The following is a 20,980-nucleotide window of genomic DNA, read 5'->3' on the forward strand; positions in this document are numbered from 1 at the left end:
ACTGCTCGGTGGAGGCTTACGATAGGTATGTTTACATGGAATCAGCTTGGTGCTGCTGCCGCAACTGTCACTTACAGCTGTGCTTTTGTTGAGAATGATTGACAGTTTCGAATGAAAAAGCATAATGCCACGGGCGAAAGATGTGGTGCCGCAGTGAACGGGTTCTGGCGGTGAAGGGAATCGAAGAAGCAGAAGGCTGCCTCTTCTTTCCCTTTGCCAAGCGCCCAGCTGCTCTAGAGTCCCACACCAGCTCGCTGGACAGAGACTGCTGCTTCTCTGTCTATGATTGCTTCATCTCAGGTAAAATGTTGCATTCGGCCCCCGGCACAGGATTTCTGAAGAGCTGCTGCCCACACCCGCCAAGAGCCACTACACATTCAACCTGCGCGACCTGTCCAAGGTGTTCCAGGGTCTGCTCATGATCACGCCCGGCAATTGCAAGGACCGCGACACCATGATGCGCTTGTGGTTGCACGAGTCCTGCCGCGTGTTCCATGACCGGTAAGACATGAGCGATGTGGCGCGTGGTGTGTGTCTTGCGTCCAGGAGCGCGGCAGCGCAGCACAGTAACCAGGTACCAGGAAGGGACCCAGGAGAAGCGGACGCCTGGGGCCTAGGACCAAGACCGGAGGCCAGGGGCCTGTGTGCGGATGCGGCGCCTCGTCTCTTAATTGCACTTGTGCTGCGCTCCGCTAACGCCGCACTTTGCATAACTGGGAGGCCTAATCTTCTGATCCGTTCAAATGCTCCGCACCAACCTTGCGGGAGAGAACTCCGTCCGCCCGTGCACGCAAGCATCTTCCCCAGCGTGCTCTGCCCTCCTATCGCACCCTATCTCCTCTTCCCCTCCTCAACGTGGTACCGTTTTTCCTTTGCAGCCTGATCAACAACGAGGACAAGGAGTACTTCAAGCGGATGCTTGTCGAGTTGGCCACCAAGCACGGCCTAGGGTCAGCTGGTTACGACGAGCTGTTCGGTCCGGGCCGCTACATCATGTTCGGCGACTGGATAAAGGTGAGGCCATGGACCGCGGGTGAAGGCGCGTGGCGAGGGAAAGGTCCCGTGGCTGGCGAGACCCGGGTGCGGCTCCCGCAAGGCCCAGACCCGATGCAGTTGTGTCGGGGCCTCTAGTACTGGTGCACATCCCCGCCGCCGAGGTAGTTCTCTTGTTTTCCTGATTTCCTTCAATCCCCGTCTTGGGCCCTCCCTTCTCACCAGATTGGCCTGGACCGCGACGAGCGGCGGTACGAAGAGATTGGCACCGATGTGTCTCGTGTTGTGGCTGTGCTGGAGGAATACTTGGATGAGTACAACCTATCCAATACCAATTCACTCAATTTGGGTGAGCGGGTGTGCTTTGGGCTTGCTGGGTGGGCTTGCTGGGCTGGCTATGTGCGGGGCGTTGAATGTGCTCTAGGCTGGCTTGCTGAGCTGCTGGCTGGAAGGCTTTATCGGGGCCTGCAGCTGGCACTTATCAGTTTCACGTCGTACACACGTCGTGAGCTGCCTGCCTGCCTGTTCGGCGATGGGCATCCACGGCAGGAAGCCCCCAAAGGTTTAGACTCCGGAGTAGACACTCCAGGGGCATTGCACGATCCGGTCACGTCTTTACGACCCAGGCTTGCTCCCCAGGCTTGCCCCGCGAGCCCGGCCCCCATGAGCGTCCTGCGCTTGCCCTCAATCTTCTTACGTCTCACGGGCCGCTTGCCTCCTGTTGCATCCACCTCTTCCCCATTGAAATTTCCCACCCTGCACAAAGGTTTGCCTTGCTTTTCACACCGATGCGCCCATCTCATCCAAACCCCCTTCAATGAGCGGATGGAACATGAGCAATGTTTCCTCCTTCCTAGCACACGCACACAAAAGCATACGCACACACACTCACCGGTTCTTCTCCGTCCTGCGTTGCGTCACGCAGTGTTCTTTATGGATGCGGTGGAGCATATCACCCGCATCGCGCGCATTCTACGCCAGCCTCGCGGCAACGCTATGCTGGTGGGTGTGGGTGGCTCCGGCAAGAGCTCCCTCACTCGCTTCGCCACCTTCATGGGCGGCTTCAAGAGCTTCTCCATCGAGCTCACACGCGGCTACGGAGCCAACGAATTCCGCGAGGACCTCAAGAAGCTTTACCGCACCGCAGGTATGGGGAGTTGGTCTCGTGTATTGGACATCAGCACACGCCGTTTTGTTGTCCCCACTGGTCTCTCCCAGCATGGATGCCGAGCTACGGGGTTTCCTGCCCGCCTGACGGCATGTTTCCTTGCTTGCACACCTAGGTGCGCGACAATCGCATGCTGAGCCCGCTTCATTGTCCGGCTGTTTGCCACGTAGGCATCGATGGCGAACCGGTGGTGTTCCTGTTCAGCGATACCCAGATCGTGCAGGAGGGCTTCCTGGAGGACATCAACAACATGCTCAACAGCGGCGAGGTGCCGGGCATGTTTGCGCAGGTCGGTGGGGGTTGTGTAAGTAAGCATGGGGAGGCAAGCACGAGCATGAGCATGCGCATGAGGACAGGAAGGGGGTCCTCAAGGATGACTGCGCCAGGCTCTCCAGGACGATGACCAGGGGTGCACCGGCTGGGTTGTATTCAGCAACCCGCGTGGGTAGGCCGCGAAAATCCTTGCCGGATGGGGAAATTGTGCTGATTTGCGCCGGACACCCGTCCATAGTGCTAACTTCCGCATTATCGCCAAAGGACATTGCTCCTCTCTCCACACCGTGTGCGATGTGGGGCAAATCTTCCCCAGCGAATACACGCCGTCTTGCCCAGCGAACCCTGCGGCACCTAAATGCCATCCTTTCCCCGCAGTGACCCGATCCCCTCCTTTTTTATCCGTGATCTTGTCTGCGTCCGTCCTCCATTTTCCCACACACGTTTCCTTAAACTACCGTTTTCCTCGTACGACTTCTCCCCTCAGGATGAGAAGGACCGCATTGTAAACGACATCCGTGAGTGGGTACTGGCTACGGGCGGCAACCCCAGCAAGGACGGCTGCTACACTGCCTTCATCAACCGCGTGCGGGACAACCTGCATCTGGTGCTGGCCATGAGCCCCGTGGGCGAGGCCTTCCGCTCACGCTGCCGCCAGTTCCCCTCGCTTATCAACTGTACCACTATCGACTGGTTCAGCGCCTGGCCGGAGGTGCGTGGAGAAAGACTGCACGCTGCTCCCTTTCGACACAGAGCTATACGCTGATGGCTGTGACTGGCTGTCAGCTGCTGCTGGCCGCGGCTACGTGGCCTTGCCACCCCCAAGCCTCCCGTGACCCACCATGACTTGCCGTACCTTGCTGCCGGCATGGAGCTCCGCTAGTCCTCGGAGGATTCCGATAGCGGCCGTCCTTTTCCTGGCGACCCGATAACCCGCCAGTACCCTGTGTTCTGCGGATGCGCATGGAGGGGCTCATGCTCGTGATTACCTGGTTTCCTGGATGAATGTCGCCGCCCCTGCCGCAACATCGCTCTGCGCTGCTCTGGTCCTATCCCCGCAGGAAGCGCTGCTGAGCGTGAGTAAAAAGTTCCTGGCGAACACCGACCTGGGCGGCGATGCTGTGCGGGACGCGCTGGCGGCTATGTGTGTGACGGTGAGGAAGGAGGGTGCGCCGAGGTGTTGTTAAGGTCGCGAGGATGTGCGCTTCGGGCGGTTGGCGGCCGGGCTATAGCCATGTCCCGGCCTGTCGCGGAGCTCTCAATCTAACGGGCTTGAGGCGCCTCCATTGCCTACGTGCTGGGGCATCTGACTTGGCGCGCGGACTTCCCGCCCGCCTTATGCTGCCTTCTGCGATTCCATGCTTCCTACCTGGCTACCTGCCTGCCTACCTGCAGATGGCCCAATTGCCTGCCTTACCTTTTCCACACGCCGTGTGGCCGACCCCACCAAAACTCCTATGCCCTCCGCTGGCCTCACGTCCTTACACATTCCACATACCACATCCTCTATCCTACATGCCTTGCACCACATCCCTCTTGTTGTCCCCTCTGTTGCCCGGGCCCCACACCGACAGATCCATACGAGCGTGTCCACCGCCTCAGATCGCTTCTATGCCGAGCTCCGCCGCCGCTACTACACCACCCCCAAGTCTTACCTGGACCTCATCAACCTCTACCTCCAGGTTGGGTTCGTTGCTGTGATGCTTGTCGCTATTGTTGCTAGCGCGTTGATCACGCGTGCGCTCATGACCGATGGATGGGTTCCATCCCCCATGGTGGACACCTTTCCGCGGCTGCCGCATTAGGTCAGCCCAGATGTTTTGTAGACATATCCTTTCCGGCTATCCTGTTCTCTGCCTCGCTGGAAACTGCATGCAGAACCACTTCCTGAACTAGGCGTGTCACACACACACACACACACACACTCTTGTAACATGCATCCTTCAAACCCGCTGGCACCCCCTTCAGACCCTCCGCATCCTTCCGTGTCGCGTGCAAGCCGTTGTTGCATTACTGACTTAGATTTAATACTGTGTGAACAACGGCCGAGGTCGGGGTCATTGCTGAGACCATCCCCATACCTGGTTAATAGTTTGTACACGGACCCACACTCCCGCTCTCAACCGCCTACGCCTTTATTCCTGCTTTCCCATTCCCCGCAATCCATCCGGCACTTATCCTTACTCATGCTCCCTTACTTTCCTGCTTGCAGCTCCTGAGCGACAAGCGCGACGAGCTGTCCACCGCCAAGGACCGGTTGCTCAACGGCCTGGGCAAGCTGAGCGACACCAACTCCCTGGTGGATCGGATGAAAGCCGAGCTGGCGGGGCTGCAGCCCATCCTGGAGGCCAAGTCCAGAGCCACAGCTGACCTGCTGGTCAAGGTGCGGCACCAAGTTGACAGCGGGGGAGGGGCCCGGGCACGTCTGGTGCCTGTGTGGTCCCGCGGCTTGTGTCTTCCCTCAGTTTCGAGCTCTTCTGCTTCTGACACTCTTGTGAATGGGATGACGTGTGTATATAGTAGCTTGTGCAACGGCGACATGTGGGAGCGCCTGCTCGGTGCTGTGCAGGTGGCGGCGGACCAGGAGCAGGCGGAAAAGGTAAAAAAAGTGGTGGCGGCGGAGGAGCGGGATGTAAAGGCTATGCAGGTGGAGACGCAGGCCATGGCGGACAGCGCAAAGGCGGACCTGGACGAGGCCATGCCCGCACTTAACGCCGCTCTAGCAGCACTCAAGGTGCGGAGGGGAGGGGAAACAGAGAGAGAGATATGTTTGGGGGTTCAATGCTCGCATACACCAGACCAACACGCACCGCCCCAACAAGCACCAAGTCCTGTGTTACGCCCTACCTAACACTCCTGGTCTGACCGCAGGCTCTGGACAAGAATGATATTGTGGAAATCAAGTCCTTCCCTAAGCCACCTCAGGCGGTGCAGGTGCGTAGGTTGGGTTTGCATGGGCCCCCGGGTTGTGGCCGGCCACAGGTCTCTGCCGACAACACTGCACTGATCACACTGCAGGTCCCCACACACACGCTTCGTGGCAGTCTCGCATTCTTGTCCTTGTCTGGGTTCCATGTTTTTTCCTCAATGTGTTCCTGCCAGGATTCAAATTTGAAATTCAAAGGTGGAATAATTCGAGACCTATTTCTTTATTCAGGACCGGCCCTGGTTGGATCCGGACCGGCAGCTTGCCCGATTTCACTGCATCTCTAAATGACGAACTGCAGATGACGATGGAGGCTGTGTGCATCCTCAAGGGTGAAAAACCCGACTGGGACACCGCCAAGCGTCTGCTGGGTGATGGTGGATTCATGCGTTCGTTGGAGGAGTTCGATAAGGACAACATCTCGGACGCAACCATTAAAAAGTTGCAAAAGTGAGAGGGCTAGCGAGATGGGGGATATTTGTGGGGGAGCGAGAAGGATGGCGAAGTCCTGCTACTGCTACTGCTACTGCTGCGCCTGCCGCCGCTGTTGCTGAAAGTGGCACGACCACGCCCTTGTGCGGCGCCACACACAAGCGGCTTTTCACAAGCGGCTTACAAGCTGCGTGTCACAATTCACAAGCGGCATTCCACCCATCTACGAGTTTTGTCGTCTCACTCCCTCTCCTACCCGTCCCAATCTGTCCCTCGTTCTCAAATCCCCATGTTTGTGCATAAGCACACCTTAGTGTATACACTCCGCCCTTTATCTCTCCTAATGCCTTGCTGACCTCCCCCCCTCCTACACGTGCCCTCCCCTCCAACCCCGATGTGGCCAGGTACCTTGAGAACCCCGACTACACTCCCGACCTGGTGGCCAAGGTGTCCAAGGCCGCCCGCTCGTTGTGCATGTGGACACACGCCATGAACACATACAACCGGGTGGCCAAGGTGGTGGGACCAAAGAAGATAGCGCTGAGACAGGTGAGCGGGGTGTAGGGGGTAAAGGCGACCAAGTGGCGAGGCGCATCGGAACGGATAGTGCCCGGGCAGTTCTCGGGTCGAGGCAGAGAGGGCCAAGGCCGGAGGGATGCGCGCCAAGGTATCCTTTCCGCTCCCTTGCATTATGGCATGCGCACAGTGCTGGGTGCTGTTTTCCCTCAAGGACCCCTCAATCTCCCTCATATAGCTTTGTTGCCGTTTGCTGCCAGTTACTACCCTTGCCATTACAATGTCGCGGACCACCTACCTCTACCCTAGCTCCTTTCCCCCGGCATCACATGCACACAGCAGCTATGCTCCAAGCAACTCCTGACCGATCTCCAACCCAACCAGCCTTCAATATTTTTTCCCAACCAGACGCCCTCTCCGCGCCGTTCTCTTCTCATTTCACCCTATCAACTAACCCCAGTTCCAGCTTCCCAAACCTGCACACTAACCACCAACCAACCACCTCTTATCCCCTAAACTTTGCAGGCGGAGTCCCAGCTAGCTGAGGCTAACGCCAAGCTGGCCGACAAGCAGGCGGCGCTCCGGGAGGTGGAGGAGCGTGTGGAGAACCTGCGGCGGCAGCTGGCGGATGCGCAGCGGGAGCAGCGGGAGCTCAACGACCAAGCGGACCTGACCCGCAAGCGCTTGGAGCGTGCCGGCAAGCTGACCAGTGGTCTGGCGGACGAGGGGGTGCGCTGGCAGGCCACTGCGGAGACCATCGGGGAGCAGCTGATCAAACTGGTGGGTGCAACCGCTTCACCTGGGGCCTGGTGCTGCTACTGGGCCCGTGGTCATGCGCCTCCTCATCACGGCCCTGACCACACTGCTTGTTCTCACGTAGGTGTCATACCTCCCCTTACACACACACTCTCTCCCCCTTCCCCTTTCCCTTCCCCATCCCTCTCCGCCAGGTCGGCGACGTATTCCTATCGGCCGCCTGCATCGCCTACTACGGCGCCTTCACGGGCGCCTACCGGCAAATGCTGGTCTCCTCCTGGATCGCCGAGTGCAAGAGCCGCGGGATCCCGGTTTCCGAGGCCGCCTCGCTGAGATCCACTCTGGGCAACCCGGTGGAAATCCGCGAGTGGAACATCTGGGGGCTGCCCACGGACGACGTCTCGGTGGATAACGGCATCCTGGTCACCAGGGGGAAGCGCTGGCCGCTCATGATCGACCCGCAGGTAGGCTCCGTCCATAAATGGATCCTGGAATAGTTAAGAAGCGGGGTCGTGGAGGCCTTTGTGCTGTGGAGATGGTCATGTGGAGGCCCGGGACCCGAACCGGATATTTAACCCTGAACCCCGACCCCGACCTTGGCTCCGCACAGGGTCAGGCCAATGGCTGGATCAAGGCCATGGAATCACGTAACGGGTTGCGCTGCATCAAGCTCACGGATGGCAACTTCTTGCGGACGCTGGAGAACTCGATCCGCATCGGCAACCCGGTGCTGATTGAGGACGTGGGTGAGGCGCTGGACCCTGCACTGGAGCCCGTGTTGCAAAAGGCCATCTTCAAGCAGGTGGGTACCGGGGAAAGGGGGCTGTTCAGGGCTCTGGCGGTGTAGTGCGGGCTGCGGCTGTGCGTTGCACGGTAACTACATTAACGCCAGCATCGTGCGTTATGGGGTTGGCCGGTTGGGGTGGAGTTTGGGAGGATCAGCTTTGGGGGAAGAAGGCGGTGCGCGAAGCATAAGCAGCCGATGTGAACGTACATGTGTGTACCACGGGCGAGCAGGTTTTGTCTCCCCTTGGAGGGAGCAGGTTTTGTCTCCCTTTGGTGTCCGTTTCCCTGATGTCTATTCAAGCTCCACCTTAATACTATTCTGCTTCTTCCAGATCCTTTCCATCTTCTCCTCCTTCCATCATTCCCAACCTCCTCCCCTCCAGGGTGGTCGCACCCTGATCCGACTAGGCGACAGCGACGTTGACTACGACCCCAACTTCCGCTTCTTCATCACCACAAAACTGGCCAACCCCCATTACCTGCCTGAGGTGTGCATCAAGGTCACCATCATCAATTTTACGGTCACGATGAAGGTGCGTGCATGCGTGCATGCATGCGTGTATGGTCCGCCTGTTGGGGTTTTGTCGCCACTAATTTCCATCATGCTCCCCTGGGCATTACATCCGACGGGCCCGACCCCGGTTCTCCACCATCAGCCGTGACCCTAACCAACTTGTAATACGTTTTCCCCTACATTTTTACACTTCCTCCGTGTGGATCTTTCCGGCTCCCTTTTTTCTGCTTCGCAGGGTCTCGAGGACCAGCTTCTTGGCGAGGTGGTTCGCAAGGAGCGGCCCGACTTGGAGGAGGCCAAGGACCGGCTGGTGCTGTCCATCTCTGCCGACAAGAAGCAGCTGGGTGAGCTGGAGGACAAGATCCTGAAGCTGCTCAAAGAGAGCTCTGGAAATATTCTGGACGATGAGCAGCTCATCAACACACTCAACCACTCCAAGACCACCAGCAGCGTCATCTCGGTGAGCAGCGGGCATTGAGGCAATGAGGACCCGCCGAGCATTACGCGCATGGGCTGCTGTGGATCGTATTGCATAACTCTTTGGAATTTTTTTCAAGATATGTGTGGTTTAGAAATCAAGCTAAGGAATTGGTGATGAACTCATTTAGCAACACTGGTGCCCGGACGGGCTGTTGACATGATTCCTACCTTCCTTACCCTCTTTCCCGAGCGCCAGAACCCAAAACTTGCTGGCGAGCACACTCGTCCATAATCGCTGCTGACCTTACCTGCTCCTTGGCCTGCTTGCTCTGACATGCCTCTCTGCCCCTCTGCAGAACCGCGTGCAAGAGGCCGAAGTGACGGAGCGCTCCATCAATGAGGCGCGCGAACACTACCGCCCCGCTGCGACCCGTGGATCCATCCTCTACTTTGTAATCGCCGACCTATCGCTCATCAGCCCCATGTACCAGTTCAGCTTGTCGTACTTTGCCAAGATGTTCTCGTACTGCATTGACAAGTCGGAGAAGGCGGACGACGTGCCAACGCGGCTGCAGCTGCTGAGCGACTTTGTGACTCGCTTTATCTACAACAATGTGTCGCGTGGGTTGTTCGAGGAGCACAAGCTCTTGTACAGGTGGGGCGGAGGAGGGTTAGGACCGTAGGAAGTTAACAAATAGCGGAAGATTGGCGTTTCGTCGGGTCGCCGCGGTACTTTGTGCTTTGCACGGTTCCGTAGGAGGCTGGAGCTCCCTTTGGCTCAGGACGCAGGATGGTTGTCCTGTGACGCCTTCGAGCGTTGGGCTTCGAGGTTGCTCCATAGGGCGTCACTGTAACTAGTCGCGATGGAGGTGAAACGTTCTCTGGCCATCCCGCATGAACCTGTGCAACACAGCCCAACCCAACCCAATCCAATGCAATCCCAGCATCACGTGCAGCCTGCATAAGTCCAGAACCCAACATCATGCCGCCGGTCCCCATTTCAATGCCCGTTCCCTGCCCTTTTTCCCCACCGTGCTCTCTACCCGCCAACCTCACCGGTCCCCAGTTTCCTGCTGTGCACCTCGGTCCTCCGCCATGTCTCCGCTGGCCCTGAGATCACTGCCGCCGAATGGAACTTCTTCGTGCGCGGTGCCGGCGGTGCACCGCCCCCCAATCGGCCCAATCCCCATCCCGACTGGATCACCCACGCCGCCTGGACCGCACTCATGCACCTGGAACACACCGTTCCCGACGTATTTTCTGGCCTGGCTGAGTCCTTCGCTACAGAGGGTATGGAGTGGCAGGCATTGTTTGAGGCTGACGAGCCGCACCTGCTGCCGCTGCCTGGCGACTGGGAGACGCGCCTCACCTCGCAGCGCCCCTTCGCTAAGCTGCTGGTTATTAAAGTGCTCCGAGAGGAGAAGCTCATCTTTGCTTGCGCGCAGTACGTGGCCGGCAAGTTGGGCACCGAATTTACGGAGCCGCCGCCATGGTCGCTGGACGACGTGTTTCCGGACACCTCCTGCCGCACGCCTATCATCTTCATCCTGTCTACGGGCGCCGACCCGACCGCGATGTTGCAGCGTTTCGCGGAGAAGAACGGTTACGTGACGGGCGAGCGGCTGCACATGATCTCACTGGGTCAGGGCCAGGGCCCCATTGCGGAGATGCTCATCAACCAGGCCATTAAGACCGGTGACTGGGTGTGTTTGCAGAACTGCCATCTGGCGTCCTCCTGGATGTTGCGACTGGAGGAGAAAGTGGAGGAGCTGTCTAAGGAATCCACGCAGGTTAGGGTCGTGAAGGGGCGGTTAGGTGGGGTGGGTGAGTGCACACAACGTCGGGCGGGCGGGGAGGAGGAAAACGTGGCGCAGGGGTGAAAGGAATGTGGGTCAGGGTGGGTAAGGAGGGCACGTTTCGTGGCGTGGGGTAGACGGTGCCTGCTGAACGGCAGGCAGGAGATGGTTTCTTAGGAGGTGCGGGCAATAAGCCAACGCGCGACATGCCCTGGCAACGGAAAGCTTAAACTTCTACAACAGCGTCCACTTCAGACCCTCTTTTTACTGAGCCCAGCCCAGCCCTGAGAAGGCCCAGCCTTACCCCGCGTCTTCTTTCGTTTCCGGCCCCCAACATGCCCACCAGCCGCACCTTAACAACCTCCCACCACGCCTGCGTGCATGTGTTTTGCACCATGCGCAGGTCCATCCCGAGTTCCGGCTATGGCTGACCTCCATGCCCAGCAAGGTCTTCCCCGTGCTGGTGCTCCAAAACGGCATCAAGCTGACCAATGAGCCGCCCAAGGGCGTCAAGGCCAACATCAACCGCACCTACAACGACCTTACCCCCGAGGCGCTCAACGCCTGCCCTGCCAAGCCCGTGCCCTTCAAGAAGTTGCTCTTCGCTCTCAGCTTCTTCCATGCCGTCGTGCAGGAGCGGCGCAAGTTCGGGCCGCTGGGCTGGAACATCCGCTACGAGTTCAACACCTCGGATCTGGAATGCTCCGCCATGACATTGCGGATGTTCCTGTCAGAACAGGAGCAGATTCCCTGGCCGGCCATCGAATACGTTGTGGGACAAATCAACTACGGAGGTCGTGTCACTGACGATTTGGACCGGCGTTGCCTCATGTCCATCCTGCGCCAGTACATCACGCCGCGCGTGCTGGATGAGGGCTACACCTTCACGCCAAGTGGTGAGGGGGGAAGTCTGGTGCAGTGGGGCGGTTATGGCATAAGGAGGGCGCCAAGTAACATGACTACAACCTCCTGGAGCTTTACCCCTTGCGATTACAACGCAAGCAACATGCCACGGGTCAGGAAAGGGGGTCCAATCAACAGAGCGGCACCGTGCGTCGTCTCCTGCTACTATTGGTGCTGCTGACTAGCAGCACCCTCTCGCTCATTTACATATGCTGCCACAGGTCATTGTAGATTTAGCGTTCCACGAGCTTCTGCTTCCACCCACCCGCTTCCACCCACCCTGCTTCCACCCACCCGCGTCTATCCTTTCGCCCCACGTACGCTTCACCCTACAACAGGCCTCTACTACAGCCCAAATGCGGAGGGCAGCCTGGAGGACTACCGCGACTATATTCGCGGCCTGCCCGCCACTGAGGCACCCGAAGTGTTCGGCATGCACACCAACGCCAATATCTCTTTCCAGCTGCAGGAGACCCGCAAGCTGGTGGAGGCAGTGCTGTCCATCCAGCCACGTCTCAGCTCCGGGTCCGCGGGCAAGTCCCCCGACGAGACCGTTTCGGAGCTGGCTGCGGAGTTGCAAGGAGGGCTACCGCCGCTGCTGAGCCGCGACGAGGCGGCGGCGGGTCTGTTTGACCGCACCGAGACCGGGCAGCTCAATAGCCTGAGCGTGGTGTTGGGTCAGGAGATGGACCGCTTTAACCGGTTGTCTGCGGCGGTGGCATCTAGCCTGGCGGAGCTGCAAAAGGCGATTAAGGGCCTGGTGGTGATGAGCGGGGAGCTGGAGGGGGTGTACAACAGCATGCTCAACAACCAGGTGCCAGAGGTGAGTGGGCGCGAATTTGTGCGGGTACAAAGAAGGTGAAGGGAAGGGGGGAGACAGGGGAAAGGATGTTGAATTGGGGGAAGCCGGAGAATGTGTAGGCTCGAGCTGGAGGAGCGTTGAGTGTAAGGAATCGGGAGCGGGCTTTTGACTGATTTGGAAGCGAGAGAAGAGGAGGAAGGGGAGGGTAGTTATTTGGGGAGTGGGTAAAGCTACATGAGCATGAAGCGCAGGGAGGGTTCGGCTTGTACGCGCATGCAGACTGACTCACATGCCGGCCCCCCCGCTACCGCCCTGTTAGGCCTGGTCTCGATACGCCTATCCCAGCCTCAAGCCCCTGGCCAGCTGGGTTGCGGACTACCACCAGCGCATCGGCTTCATGCGGTCCTGGCTGGCTGGCGGCACTCCCAAATGCTTCTGGCTGCCTGGCTTCTTCTTCCCGCAGGTGCGATCCGTCTGCAGCCCCGTGTTGCCGTCCCCCGTGTTGCCATCCCCACTACTGCCGCCGTTCTGCTGTGACAGCGATCTTTGTGATGCTCCTTCTAGTGAGCCACATCAGTGGAAGTGAGGTCACACCACCACTTTGCACCGCGCCTGCCGGTGCGGTGTTGGTGTGTCACTGCCTCCTGATGCTGCCTTCTTCTGCGTCTGCGTGTCTGTATGTCTCTTTTAATTTTCTAGGACATGTCCTCTTCTGGGGCTACCCCGTATGTCTGGTATAGCTATCCACATCTTCCCGGCACACAACCCTCTGGCACCAAAACCAATCTGTTCCCCGTCCTGCTCCTCCTGCTTCTCGTACCCTGCGCAGGGCTTCATGACGGGTGTGCTCCAGATGCACGCGCGCAAGTATTCGATCCCGATCGACACTTTGTCGTTCGGCTTTCAAGTTACGCCACACGACGCGCCCGACCAGGTGCCTTTGGAGGCGGTGCCAGAGGATGGCATCCTCATAGACGGGTTGTGGATTGATGGAGCGCGATGGGACCGCTCCGCAGCCTGGCTGGACGAGAGCGAGCCGGGCGTCATGTACGCGCCGCTGCCAGTCATACACTTCAAGCCTATGCAGGTATGGGGGGCTGTGGATGTGGGCTCGGTGATTGGTGTATGGTAGGTAGTGGTGATGGCGGCACTAGCACGGCATGGATGCTAGTCGATGGGAAACCCTGTGCACGGGCCAGGGCGAGGTCAGTGGCGGCCCTGGTGCGGCGCTGTGGGTGTCCATGAGGCTGGATGCATATTGGGGTTGAGATGAAGGAGAATCGCTTTTTGCCCATCGCCATTAGGGACCCGTAGCAAGTACTTTACGGCGTCCTCTTAGCTGATTGGCAGTTCGGCCTGGGAAGTGGTGGCAGCCATACCCAACAAATGCTAATGCCATCCAGCGTCCCAAACCACCATTGCCCGCACTGTTCGGTCCACCGTGTTTGGCACCTCGCACCTCGGCGTCTGTGCCACCACCATCCTCGCAGGACTACGAACCTCCGTCGTCCGAGTACCAATGCCCGCTTTATAAGACCAGCGTGCGCGCGGGGGTGCTAAGCACAACGGGCCAATCAACCAACTTCGTGTTATGTGTGAGCCTTCCCATGCGGGACGGCACTAGCAGCGATTTTTGGATTCTGCAGGGCGTCGCTCTGTTGTGCATGCTTGATGACTGAGGCTTCGTGGTGCTGGCAATGGTTAGCTGTTCCAATCCGCTAGTCGAGGGGGTTCTGGCGGGCGGGGGACTGCCTGTCTATGCCCTTCTCTCCGTTCATGGCAACGGGACTGGTGTTACTGGACGTCGTGTGTGGAGAAGAGGAGTATCGACACGTAAGGGGACTAGAAGAGATGATGATGAATGAACCATGGCATCTGCATGAATGGAGATGCTGGCATGAATTATGTCGCAAGAGGTAGATATTGTCGCGCGATCGTGCATGGGTATGTTTGATCGGAACCTGGTGACCACCCCGCACGGTGCCTAGGTAGCTATCCTGCTACCTTAAATTACAAGGTAGCAATTAGGCGTAGCAAGGACGAGGCACTTTTGGTGCATGTTGGTGTCCCACACCTGTCATGAAGGTGCTAAGGCGACAGCCCATTCTGACACTTAACGCTAACCAAGGACACTTTGGACTGCTTGGCTCTTGCATGGCAATCTTAGGACGGCGCGGCATTGAAGAGGACGGAAAAGAAATGTAAGCGGCTTAAGTTACACACTCTCCCTCTTATGCAGCTGCATCTGTGTTGCCTGTAAGTGTTATATAACATGGAGACTGCATGCAAAAGCAGAGGTGTCCAATCCCCTGAGAGCGCTCGGTTGTGTCCCATGATTTGGGTCCGCAGCCGTCCGTGCAACACGGTCCACCTCATTCTCCAACGCACAATGCCACCCGCAGCTAAGCCGAGGAGTGTGCAACCGACAGCATAAGCACGCATGCATGCAGACACGCGCGTCGTGCGCTCGGAATATTTTCGCCAGGAGCCTCGAAGCAGGGTCTCGTCTGTGTACCAGATCATGTCTACCTCTGCCATCACATAACCGAAAATATCGCTATCATAGGTTCCTTGGACACACTAACCTTTCAAGATAAGTTGCAGATTCCTATTGGCCTGTCCTCTAACCGGCGGCCTGCACGTCTGCCCCTGGCCCGGCCTGCACATTTCGCAGGGAAATGAGGACTCGCCACACCAGAAGTAGTACGACCGTGGGCATGCACGCATTGACATTGTGCTGCGCCCTTAATCGACGCCAACCCGGTATCAGCAGCGCCGCGTTACGTGCTATGCATCTAAGCATGCAGTGAAGGCGCGCGCTCTTAATCTCGACTCTGCCAGGCTAGGTAATCCCACCGCACGCGAAGCGCCTCGGAGGACATCCACGCGCTTGGCAAGGTGGGCGTGCGCATAACCAAACTTTACCTTGGAAAACCTTCATTGCGACAGACGGGGCCACATGAAATTGACCGGTGGGGGTGAGATTCAATAAAAAAAAGCAGCGATTGCCCAGCAGCTGAAGTAATCCATTTGCACAGCAGAAAAGACACATAACACCGTACTTTCGTGAACGCGACTGCATACCATAACCCATCAAAACGTAACTTATCCCCGCCACGTATGTGATTTGTCCTGCCGAACGCGGCGGTATACGTCTTTGCGCCAGGGTCAAGAATGCGGATGGAGCTACCTAAATGTGCGATGACCATGGTTTTCACCCCAAGCAGCTGCCACAATAAGTCTTCAAACTCCCTGATTTTATACAAGGATCATACAAACGGCGAACCCCACCTACTACCTTTGGCATGGCACGTCCTAAGCAAACCTAAAGCCAGTCATCCACCGCCGCCTCTGGGCCCACATCTTATACTTGCAAAGTAGCCGCGGATAGCAGCAACAGCAAAAACGTACGTAGCCAACAGCCTCGGCCATGCTCCTGGAGCATAACCTCTCCAATAGAATATAATGGCTTCTGAGACGGCCTAATTCCCAAACACAAGATGCCGGATTGATCGAAAGCATCACCCAACATTTCCACCAGCCATTCCCGTTAGCAAAACGTCAGACAAGGCATTTCCGCCATTATTTCGCCCGCCAAATGACAACACCTCGTTCAAGTCAAAGCCTCTATGTGCTTAAATTCCAAGAGCAATGCTCCACTCATCTCCTTGAGGTATCACACTATTAAGCAACCCATCGCATCTTGATATCCGCATGAACTGCTGACTGGGAGATGACTACCATTTGGGAATCCCATCCGCAGCGCGCTACGATTTAAGAGAGCCGTCTGTTGGTTAGCCACATGCTAGAGAGTAGACCGAGCACGCGAATCACCGGACGACGGTGTGCACAGAAGCAGACGGACAGAACACACCAAAACCGAAAGATCTCTCACAAGTCATTACGTTGCCTAGCCATGGGCCTTCCGGAGAAACTGCAGAGAGTGCAGACCACCCTGACAGCTTTACTCACCTCGTGCCGGGAGCGCGTTGCCAATCAGGCAAGCGGGCCAATCAGCAACGCGGGCAACATCCGGCCCGTGCAAGAAAGCCGTAATAAAGCAAAGCCACAGGTCATCATCCATTACCCAGCAGCACGAGTGTGGAAAGGATTGTGAAGGGCGCCGACGGCCGCCACCTGGCGCTCTACCGGGGTCACATCCCGTCCGATGCCACCGCCGCATCGCCTGCCATAGCCATGAAATCTCCTCTGGGCCAAACCTGTAGAGCTTTCCACCTGTGCTGCGGGTGGTCTGATAGACGACCGACCACACAATATTTCATTCCATCCGTGGGCTCAAATGCTTACCATCAGCGGGTCCCCCAGCCTGATGCCAATCATTGTGCACCATTTGTCACATTTAGCACCTCACACTGCCCTACCTTACACCACCACCACTGCCACAACATCGGTCCATCGCATGGCACGTGAAGCCACCGGATAATTCACGTGAAGGTCCAGCACGTGGCGATCAGAGGCGCTGAATCCCGTTCATGGTAGGCCAGGCCAACACGTCGTTGCGCCCTTATGTAATTACATGCGCCCCGTTGTTGGCAAAAACAGCTCGCCATGAAGAGATCAGCACCAGCGCAACGCGACACAGCAGCTGTCGCACTGCCGGGTTTAGAGGCCAGGGCCACGCGCATGACCATCGTAGCGACTAATGTGATGATGGTGATTATGGAGCATCCCGCCACCTCCCAGGCCTGGCCCCGGCATCCCAGCCATTAGCGTGGACCCCATGTCGGCTGCCTGCGTGAGCGGCGATCGACATGGCCGCGGGCAGCGGCAGCATAGAGGCAAGAGGAAGAGGCCGGCCAGGGGCAGCAAGGACAGGAAGTGGGAACGCACAAGCGGTCAATACCTGATGCGGCAGAAGTTTCGAGTGACAAAAAAACTGGCTTTGCCTTCTTGCACACGCATCATATACTTTATCCGAATACTCTTAGAATGCTGAAATCACTACGTCATTTGCAAAACAAGCCCAACAGGCATCGCTAACAACCCGTTCCTAGCATGCCATCGCACCTGCAGACCGCCAGTCCCGGCCGAACCGTCTAGTCCCTGCAGCGAATGTACTTGCTGCTGGTAGTCCGAATAGCCGCCAGCGCCACCCCCCGCACCCGACGGCACTTGAATAACACTAGTGGTTAGAGTGTAAGTGCCGGGCGCAACTCCTACGAGGAAAAACGTGCAGTATACCAAACTTATTACGAAAAGTGAGGACAAGATATAATAATGCAGCTATAGAATGGCGTCATAGGCAAAGAGTGAAAGCTGCATACTGCATACAGCGACATACGCGTGACCTGTTTGAAATTCACACGAGGTGTCTCGGGACGCCTGCATGGGCACCAGTTTCGGCGCTGTTTGGGGTACGGAAACATGCTACCACGCACGTTGACACATGGGACATGGCGTAACATGCTGCCACTACTTCTCCTTATGCAAACCGCTTCCTAGGCTGACGCAATCAGCTTCTTCGGGAAAAGTAACTCCACGCGTGTTGCCATTACAACATTCCCTCAAATAAAGCAGAAGCTATGTCGGGGCATAATGCCCACGACTAGAACTTGGTGAACACCGATAACGTAGTAAATAACCCCAGCCCGTTTCCACCCTGAACAAAACTCTTGACGCACCCTGAATAGCTGTGCCTTGCTGCGAGCTAGCGCCAGTAGTGTATAACGGCGACTGCTGCTGAGTAGCACCCTGCTGCTGCGGCTGCTGCACAATGACTTGCTGGCCCCATTGCTGCTGCTCGTACTGTATGTACTGCGCGCCAGCCTGTTGTGGCACCTCCTGCATAATCACCGTTTGACCACCGTTACCCGCCCCCGCGGCCGCAGCCACGGGCACAACTTGCGCAGTCTGGCGCGCGGCTGGGGGCATGGGCGCCATCGCCATAACCTGCGGTGGCGGGCGTGCTGGGCCGAACTGCAAGGGGAAGAACCGGGACATTACAGGGTTGTAGGTTTAGGCAATAGGTAGCTTGTTGGCATCCATGCCTGTCCCAAAAGGACAAGCAATAGCAATAGCGCCTCGATGCTACCTCTTATCGAGCAATGGAACGGGAATATAAACAAGAAGCAACGCCAACGCAGTCATAGCCAACCCAACGCTCATAGAACAGCCATCCGCCTGTCAACGGAACACCAATTACAGCAATGCTGAATGCCACATCCCAAGCATGGAAAAATCCGCTCTGGACCCGACAGGTTGGCACACGATACATACCTGCTGCATACCGCGACCACCCATGACCATGCCACCAGCAGGGCCGCGACCCGGGAATGCGGCTGGTCCAGGGCCCCGCGCACCGCCCCGGCCACCACCTCGGCCCGGAAAGCCGAACCGCTGCTGCTGTTGCTGCTGTTGTTGCTGCTGCTGCTTGCCGCCGCCTTCACGGGGGACCTCCAGTTGGTACGTTCCCGACGGAAGCATCTGGCCACCAGGACCGATCACCTGAACAGCATGCCCGCCCATGCCCCCCATGTTGAAGCCTGCGACAAAATGAAGGTAGCAATCATCACTTGTTCACTTGGTGTAGGAGTAGGGCTGGGTGTTGGATTCATCTAAAGCTGGTGGCACAACTTCTGCAATTCAGATGGCTTGACTCTTGCACGCAAATAGTAAGATCAGGTTCAAACGTGCAGGATACAAAGCGTGGAAGATTATATAGGAAGGATTTTACCTTGTAAGCTCCATAGCTCAAGACAATCAAGTGCAAAATGGGTCCCAAAAGCGGCATGGCGCGGCTTTAGCCTGTCGCCTTCCACCTCTCATGCCAGGCCCATTTCCTCGCTTTATGTTCGTTTCAAATGTGCTCATTTCGTCAGTACTAAATCGCTTCGCCATAATGAACCCCGCAATGCAGCAGAAAGCAAGCCCACACACCTCCGCGACCGCGCCTCCCCGCCATAGCTGTCGAGGGGAACGCACCCGACATCATCTCCGTCACCTCCTCCACCTGCCCGTACTGCGGGTGCCTGCGCGGGCCATGGTGCTGCTGGGGCCCGTAATGATTCTGGTGCTGTGGCTGCATGTGAGGATGCATGTGACCAGGGGCAGGACCCGGTGCGAGATTGATACCCTGCTGCTGCAGCCAGCGCTTGCGGTTGGAGTAGCCAAGAATCAGGCGGTTCTGCTGAATCGCCTGGATCATATCTACTTTTGTGCTGACAAAGAGTTCAATGTAGCGCGCGCCCATGCTTTCCTTGTGCTTCTTAAGCGCTTCGCGCTGCGCATCCTCAGTCTGAAACTCCACAAAGGCTTCGCCAGTCGGGCGACCGTCAGGAGCATATGTAAATACAACACCTTCAATCCCACGGACGACCGGCGCGTCTGAGCCGAAAAAGTTCAGCACATCTTGAGCGGTTGCCGTGTAAGGGAGTCCGCGACAGCGCACAACGAAGCCGCGCATACGGTCCACGCTTAGTGATTTTGCTGTGGCAAGGTCGGCCTCTGTGGACTCGAAGACCCTGCGGCGCAAAACCCTTTCAGCGCAGTGTACCGGTGGGTACAACGACAGGCAACTAGCACCTACTCGATATATCGGTGGCCCAAAGTCTGCCGGTGCAGCTTCATAATTGCCTCCGCTGCTGCAGACGTGGAGTCAAGTTGCACGTAGCCCTCGCCAGTAGAACGACCTGCGGAGAAGCCGGAGGCCGAAAGTTTGCGAAACGCCGATCTGTCAGCCTGTCCCGCTGAACCACAGACCTGCGCGCTTGCCGATGACGACCTGAGCTACGTTAAATCCCGAGAAGAAATGGCGAACATCCTCCTCTCCAGCCGAGAATGGGAGCCCACGCAGTCGAAGCACAGAGGACTTAGGCTGCGGCGGTGGCTGCTGCTCAGAAACCTCAGTAAAGCCGTGCTCGTTAGCAGGCTCCTCCGCCATTGTCCTGCTACCTGCTAACGGCGGCGACATGTAAGCTGAAGCCAGGTCAAACAGCCGCCAATTACAGCAAGGAGACGGGACTAGGCGGAGTGAGTGCGAAGCAAAAGCTGCTATTGAGTGCTAAGGAAATATATATGCCAGGATGGCCAACTCCGTTGTCAACACGGCAGAGAAATATCACGATTATTTGGTACAAAGTCGGGCACAGCGAGCAAGGACGAGCTGAGAGGAAAATGTAGACAAGTTGAGCTTTTGTGGGGCCACAACACGCCTAGTAACTCAGCAAGAATAACAAGACTAATCCGTGTGGCTACGCGCAACCTCCAGACTGAAGCAGAAATTCAACCCCGTACCCGATTCAAAGCCGGGAAGCCTATGCAGACTCTGAGGCCGCCAAAAATGAAGGTGCAGAGTGGTTCTGTAAAACACATGAACCGTGGTACCAAGGACACCACCGATCGTTAAAGATGTCAACCCTTACGTGAACAATTGCTCGCTCCGAAGCCCTTAGGTAACAGGAATCCCTATACGCGAAGACACCTTTGGAATTACCAAAAGGGTAAGCTAATGTCGCAGTTATGTTTAAAAATATCCCGGGGCGTCACGGAGGCAGTGCACGTCGCAACGTGCGTGTAACCGAATAATACGCCGCTCCGGTACCAAACAGCGGTCAAGCTATCAATGGCATGCACATAAAAATGCATACATGGGAGTCCTCACGGACTGAGTTCGCGTTACGCGTTGCATTATGCTGGCTCTCGTTCTTTCAGAAACCTACTTTGAGATATCGCCCTA

General features: G+C 57.3%; 2 protein-coding genes across 2 annotated transcripts in view; one reads left to right on the plus strand and one right to left on the minus strand.

Annotated features, from left to right (window-relative positions):
* VOLCADRAFT_78597 (dynein heavy chain 7) overlaps nucleotides 1-14,502 on the plus strand; it is a gene marked incomplete at its 5' end in the record, with an annotated part of 30,264 nt that extends 15,762 nt beyond the window's left edge. Inside the window, 25 exons of the mRNA XM_002945565.1 lie at nucleotides 401-501; nucleotides 879-1,014; nucleotides 1,219-1,342; nucleotides 1,919-2,140; nucleotides 2,332-2,450; nucleotides 2,922-3,146; nucleotides 3,496-3,588; nucleotides 4,009-4,116; nucleotides 4,647-4,817; nucleotides 5,004-5,168; nucleotides 5,306-5,368; nucleotides 5,662-5,810; nucleotides 6,197-6,341; nucleotides 6,834-7,088; nucleotides 7,259-7,528; nucleotides 7,675-7,866; nucleotides 8,234-8,383; nucleotides 8,600-8,824; nucleotides 9,141-9,439; nucleotides 9,851-10,574; nucleotides 10,984-11,401; nucleotides 11,822-12,306; nucleotides 12,605-12,748; nucleotides 13,115-13,372; nucleotides 13,776-14,502. Of these exons, the coding sequence (XP_002945611.1) occupies nucleotides 401-501; nucleotides 879-1,014; nucleotides 1,219-1,342; nucleotides 1,919-2,140; nucleotides 2,332-2,450; nucleotides 2,922-3,146; nucleotides 3,496-3,588; nucleotides 4,009-4,116; nucleotides 4,647-4,817; nucleotides 5,004-5,168; nucleotides 5,306-5,368; nucleotides 5,662-5,810; nucleotides 6,197-6,341; nucleotides 6,834-7,088; nucleotides 7,259-7,528; nucleotides 7,675-7,866; nucleotides 8,234-8,383; nucleotides 8,600-8,824; nucleotides 9,141-9,439; nucleotides 9,851-10,574; nucleotides 10,984-11,401; nucleotides 11,822-12,306; nucleotides 12,605-12,748; nucleotides 13,115-13,372; nucleotides 13,776-13,964 (5,430 nt within the window). The 3' untranslated portion in view covers nucleotides 13,965-14,502. The remainder of the gene's footprint in view (nucleotides 1-400; nucleotides 502-878; nucleotides 1,015-1,218; nucleotides 1,343-1,918; nucleotides 2,141-2,331; nucleotides 2,451-2,921; nucleotides 3,147-3,495; nucleotides 3,589-4,008; nucleotides 4,117-4,646; nucleotides 4,818-5,003; nucleotides 5,169-5,305; nucleotides 5,369-5,661; nucleotides 5,811-6,196; nucleotides 6,342-6,833; nucleotides 7,089-7,258; nucleotides 7,529-7,674; nucleotides 7,867-8,233; nucleotides 8,384-8,599; nucleotides 8,825-9,140; nucleotides 9,440-9,850; nucleotides 10,575-10,983; nucleotides 11,402-11,821; nucleotides 12,307-12,604; nucleotides 12,749-13,114; nucleotides 13,373-13,775) is intronic.
* Nucleotides 14,487-20,269, minus strand: spl7 (splicing factor like protein). Its single transcript, XM_002945932.1, has 7 exons — nucleotides 20,005-20,269; nucleotides 19,832-19,934; nucleotides 19,183-19,766; nucleotides 18,523-18,788; nucleotides 17,928-18,222; nucleotides 17,314-17,462; nucleotides 14,487-17,037 (listed from the first exon to the last, which is right to left on the minus strand). The coding sequence occupies exons 1-7, from the start codon at nucleotides 20,213-20,215 to the stop codon at nucleotides 16,909-16,911; spliced, it is 1,737 nt and encodes a 578-aa protein (XP_002945978.1). The 5' UTR covers nucleotides 20,216-20,269; the 3' UTR covers nucleotides 14,487-16,908.
* Nucleotides 20,270-20,980: the final 711 nt, after the last annotated feature.

The sequence above is a fragment of the Volvox carteri genome (genome assembly GCF_000143455.1).
Source record: "Volvox carteri f. nagariensis unplaced genomic scaffold VOLCAscaffold_1, whole genome shotgun sequence".
Classification (NCBI taxonomy): Eukaryota; Viridiplantae; Chlorophyta; class Chlorophyceae; order Chlamydomonadales; family Volvocaceae; genus Volvox; species Volvox carteri.

Excerpts from the sequence above, each read along its gene's own strand:
- spl7 (XM_002945932.1), bottom strand. The coding sequence starts at position 20,215 with ATGTCGCCGCCGTTAGCAGGTAGCAGGACAATGGCGGAGGAGCCTGCT. Across the intron at positions 19,935-20,004 it reads CGTCATCGGCAAGCGCGCAG|GTCGTTCTACTGGCGAGGGC; the intron begins GTCTGTGGTTCA and ends GCTTCTCCGCAG. Across the intron at positions 18,789-19,182 it reads GGGGAGGCGCGGTCGCGGAG|GCTTCAACATGGGGGGCATG; the intron begins GTGTGTGGGCTT and ends ATTTTGTCGCAG.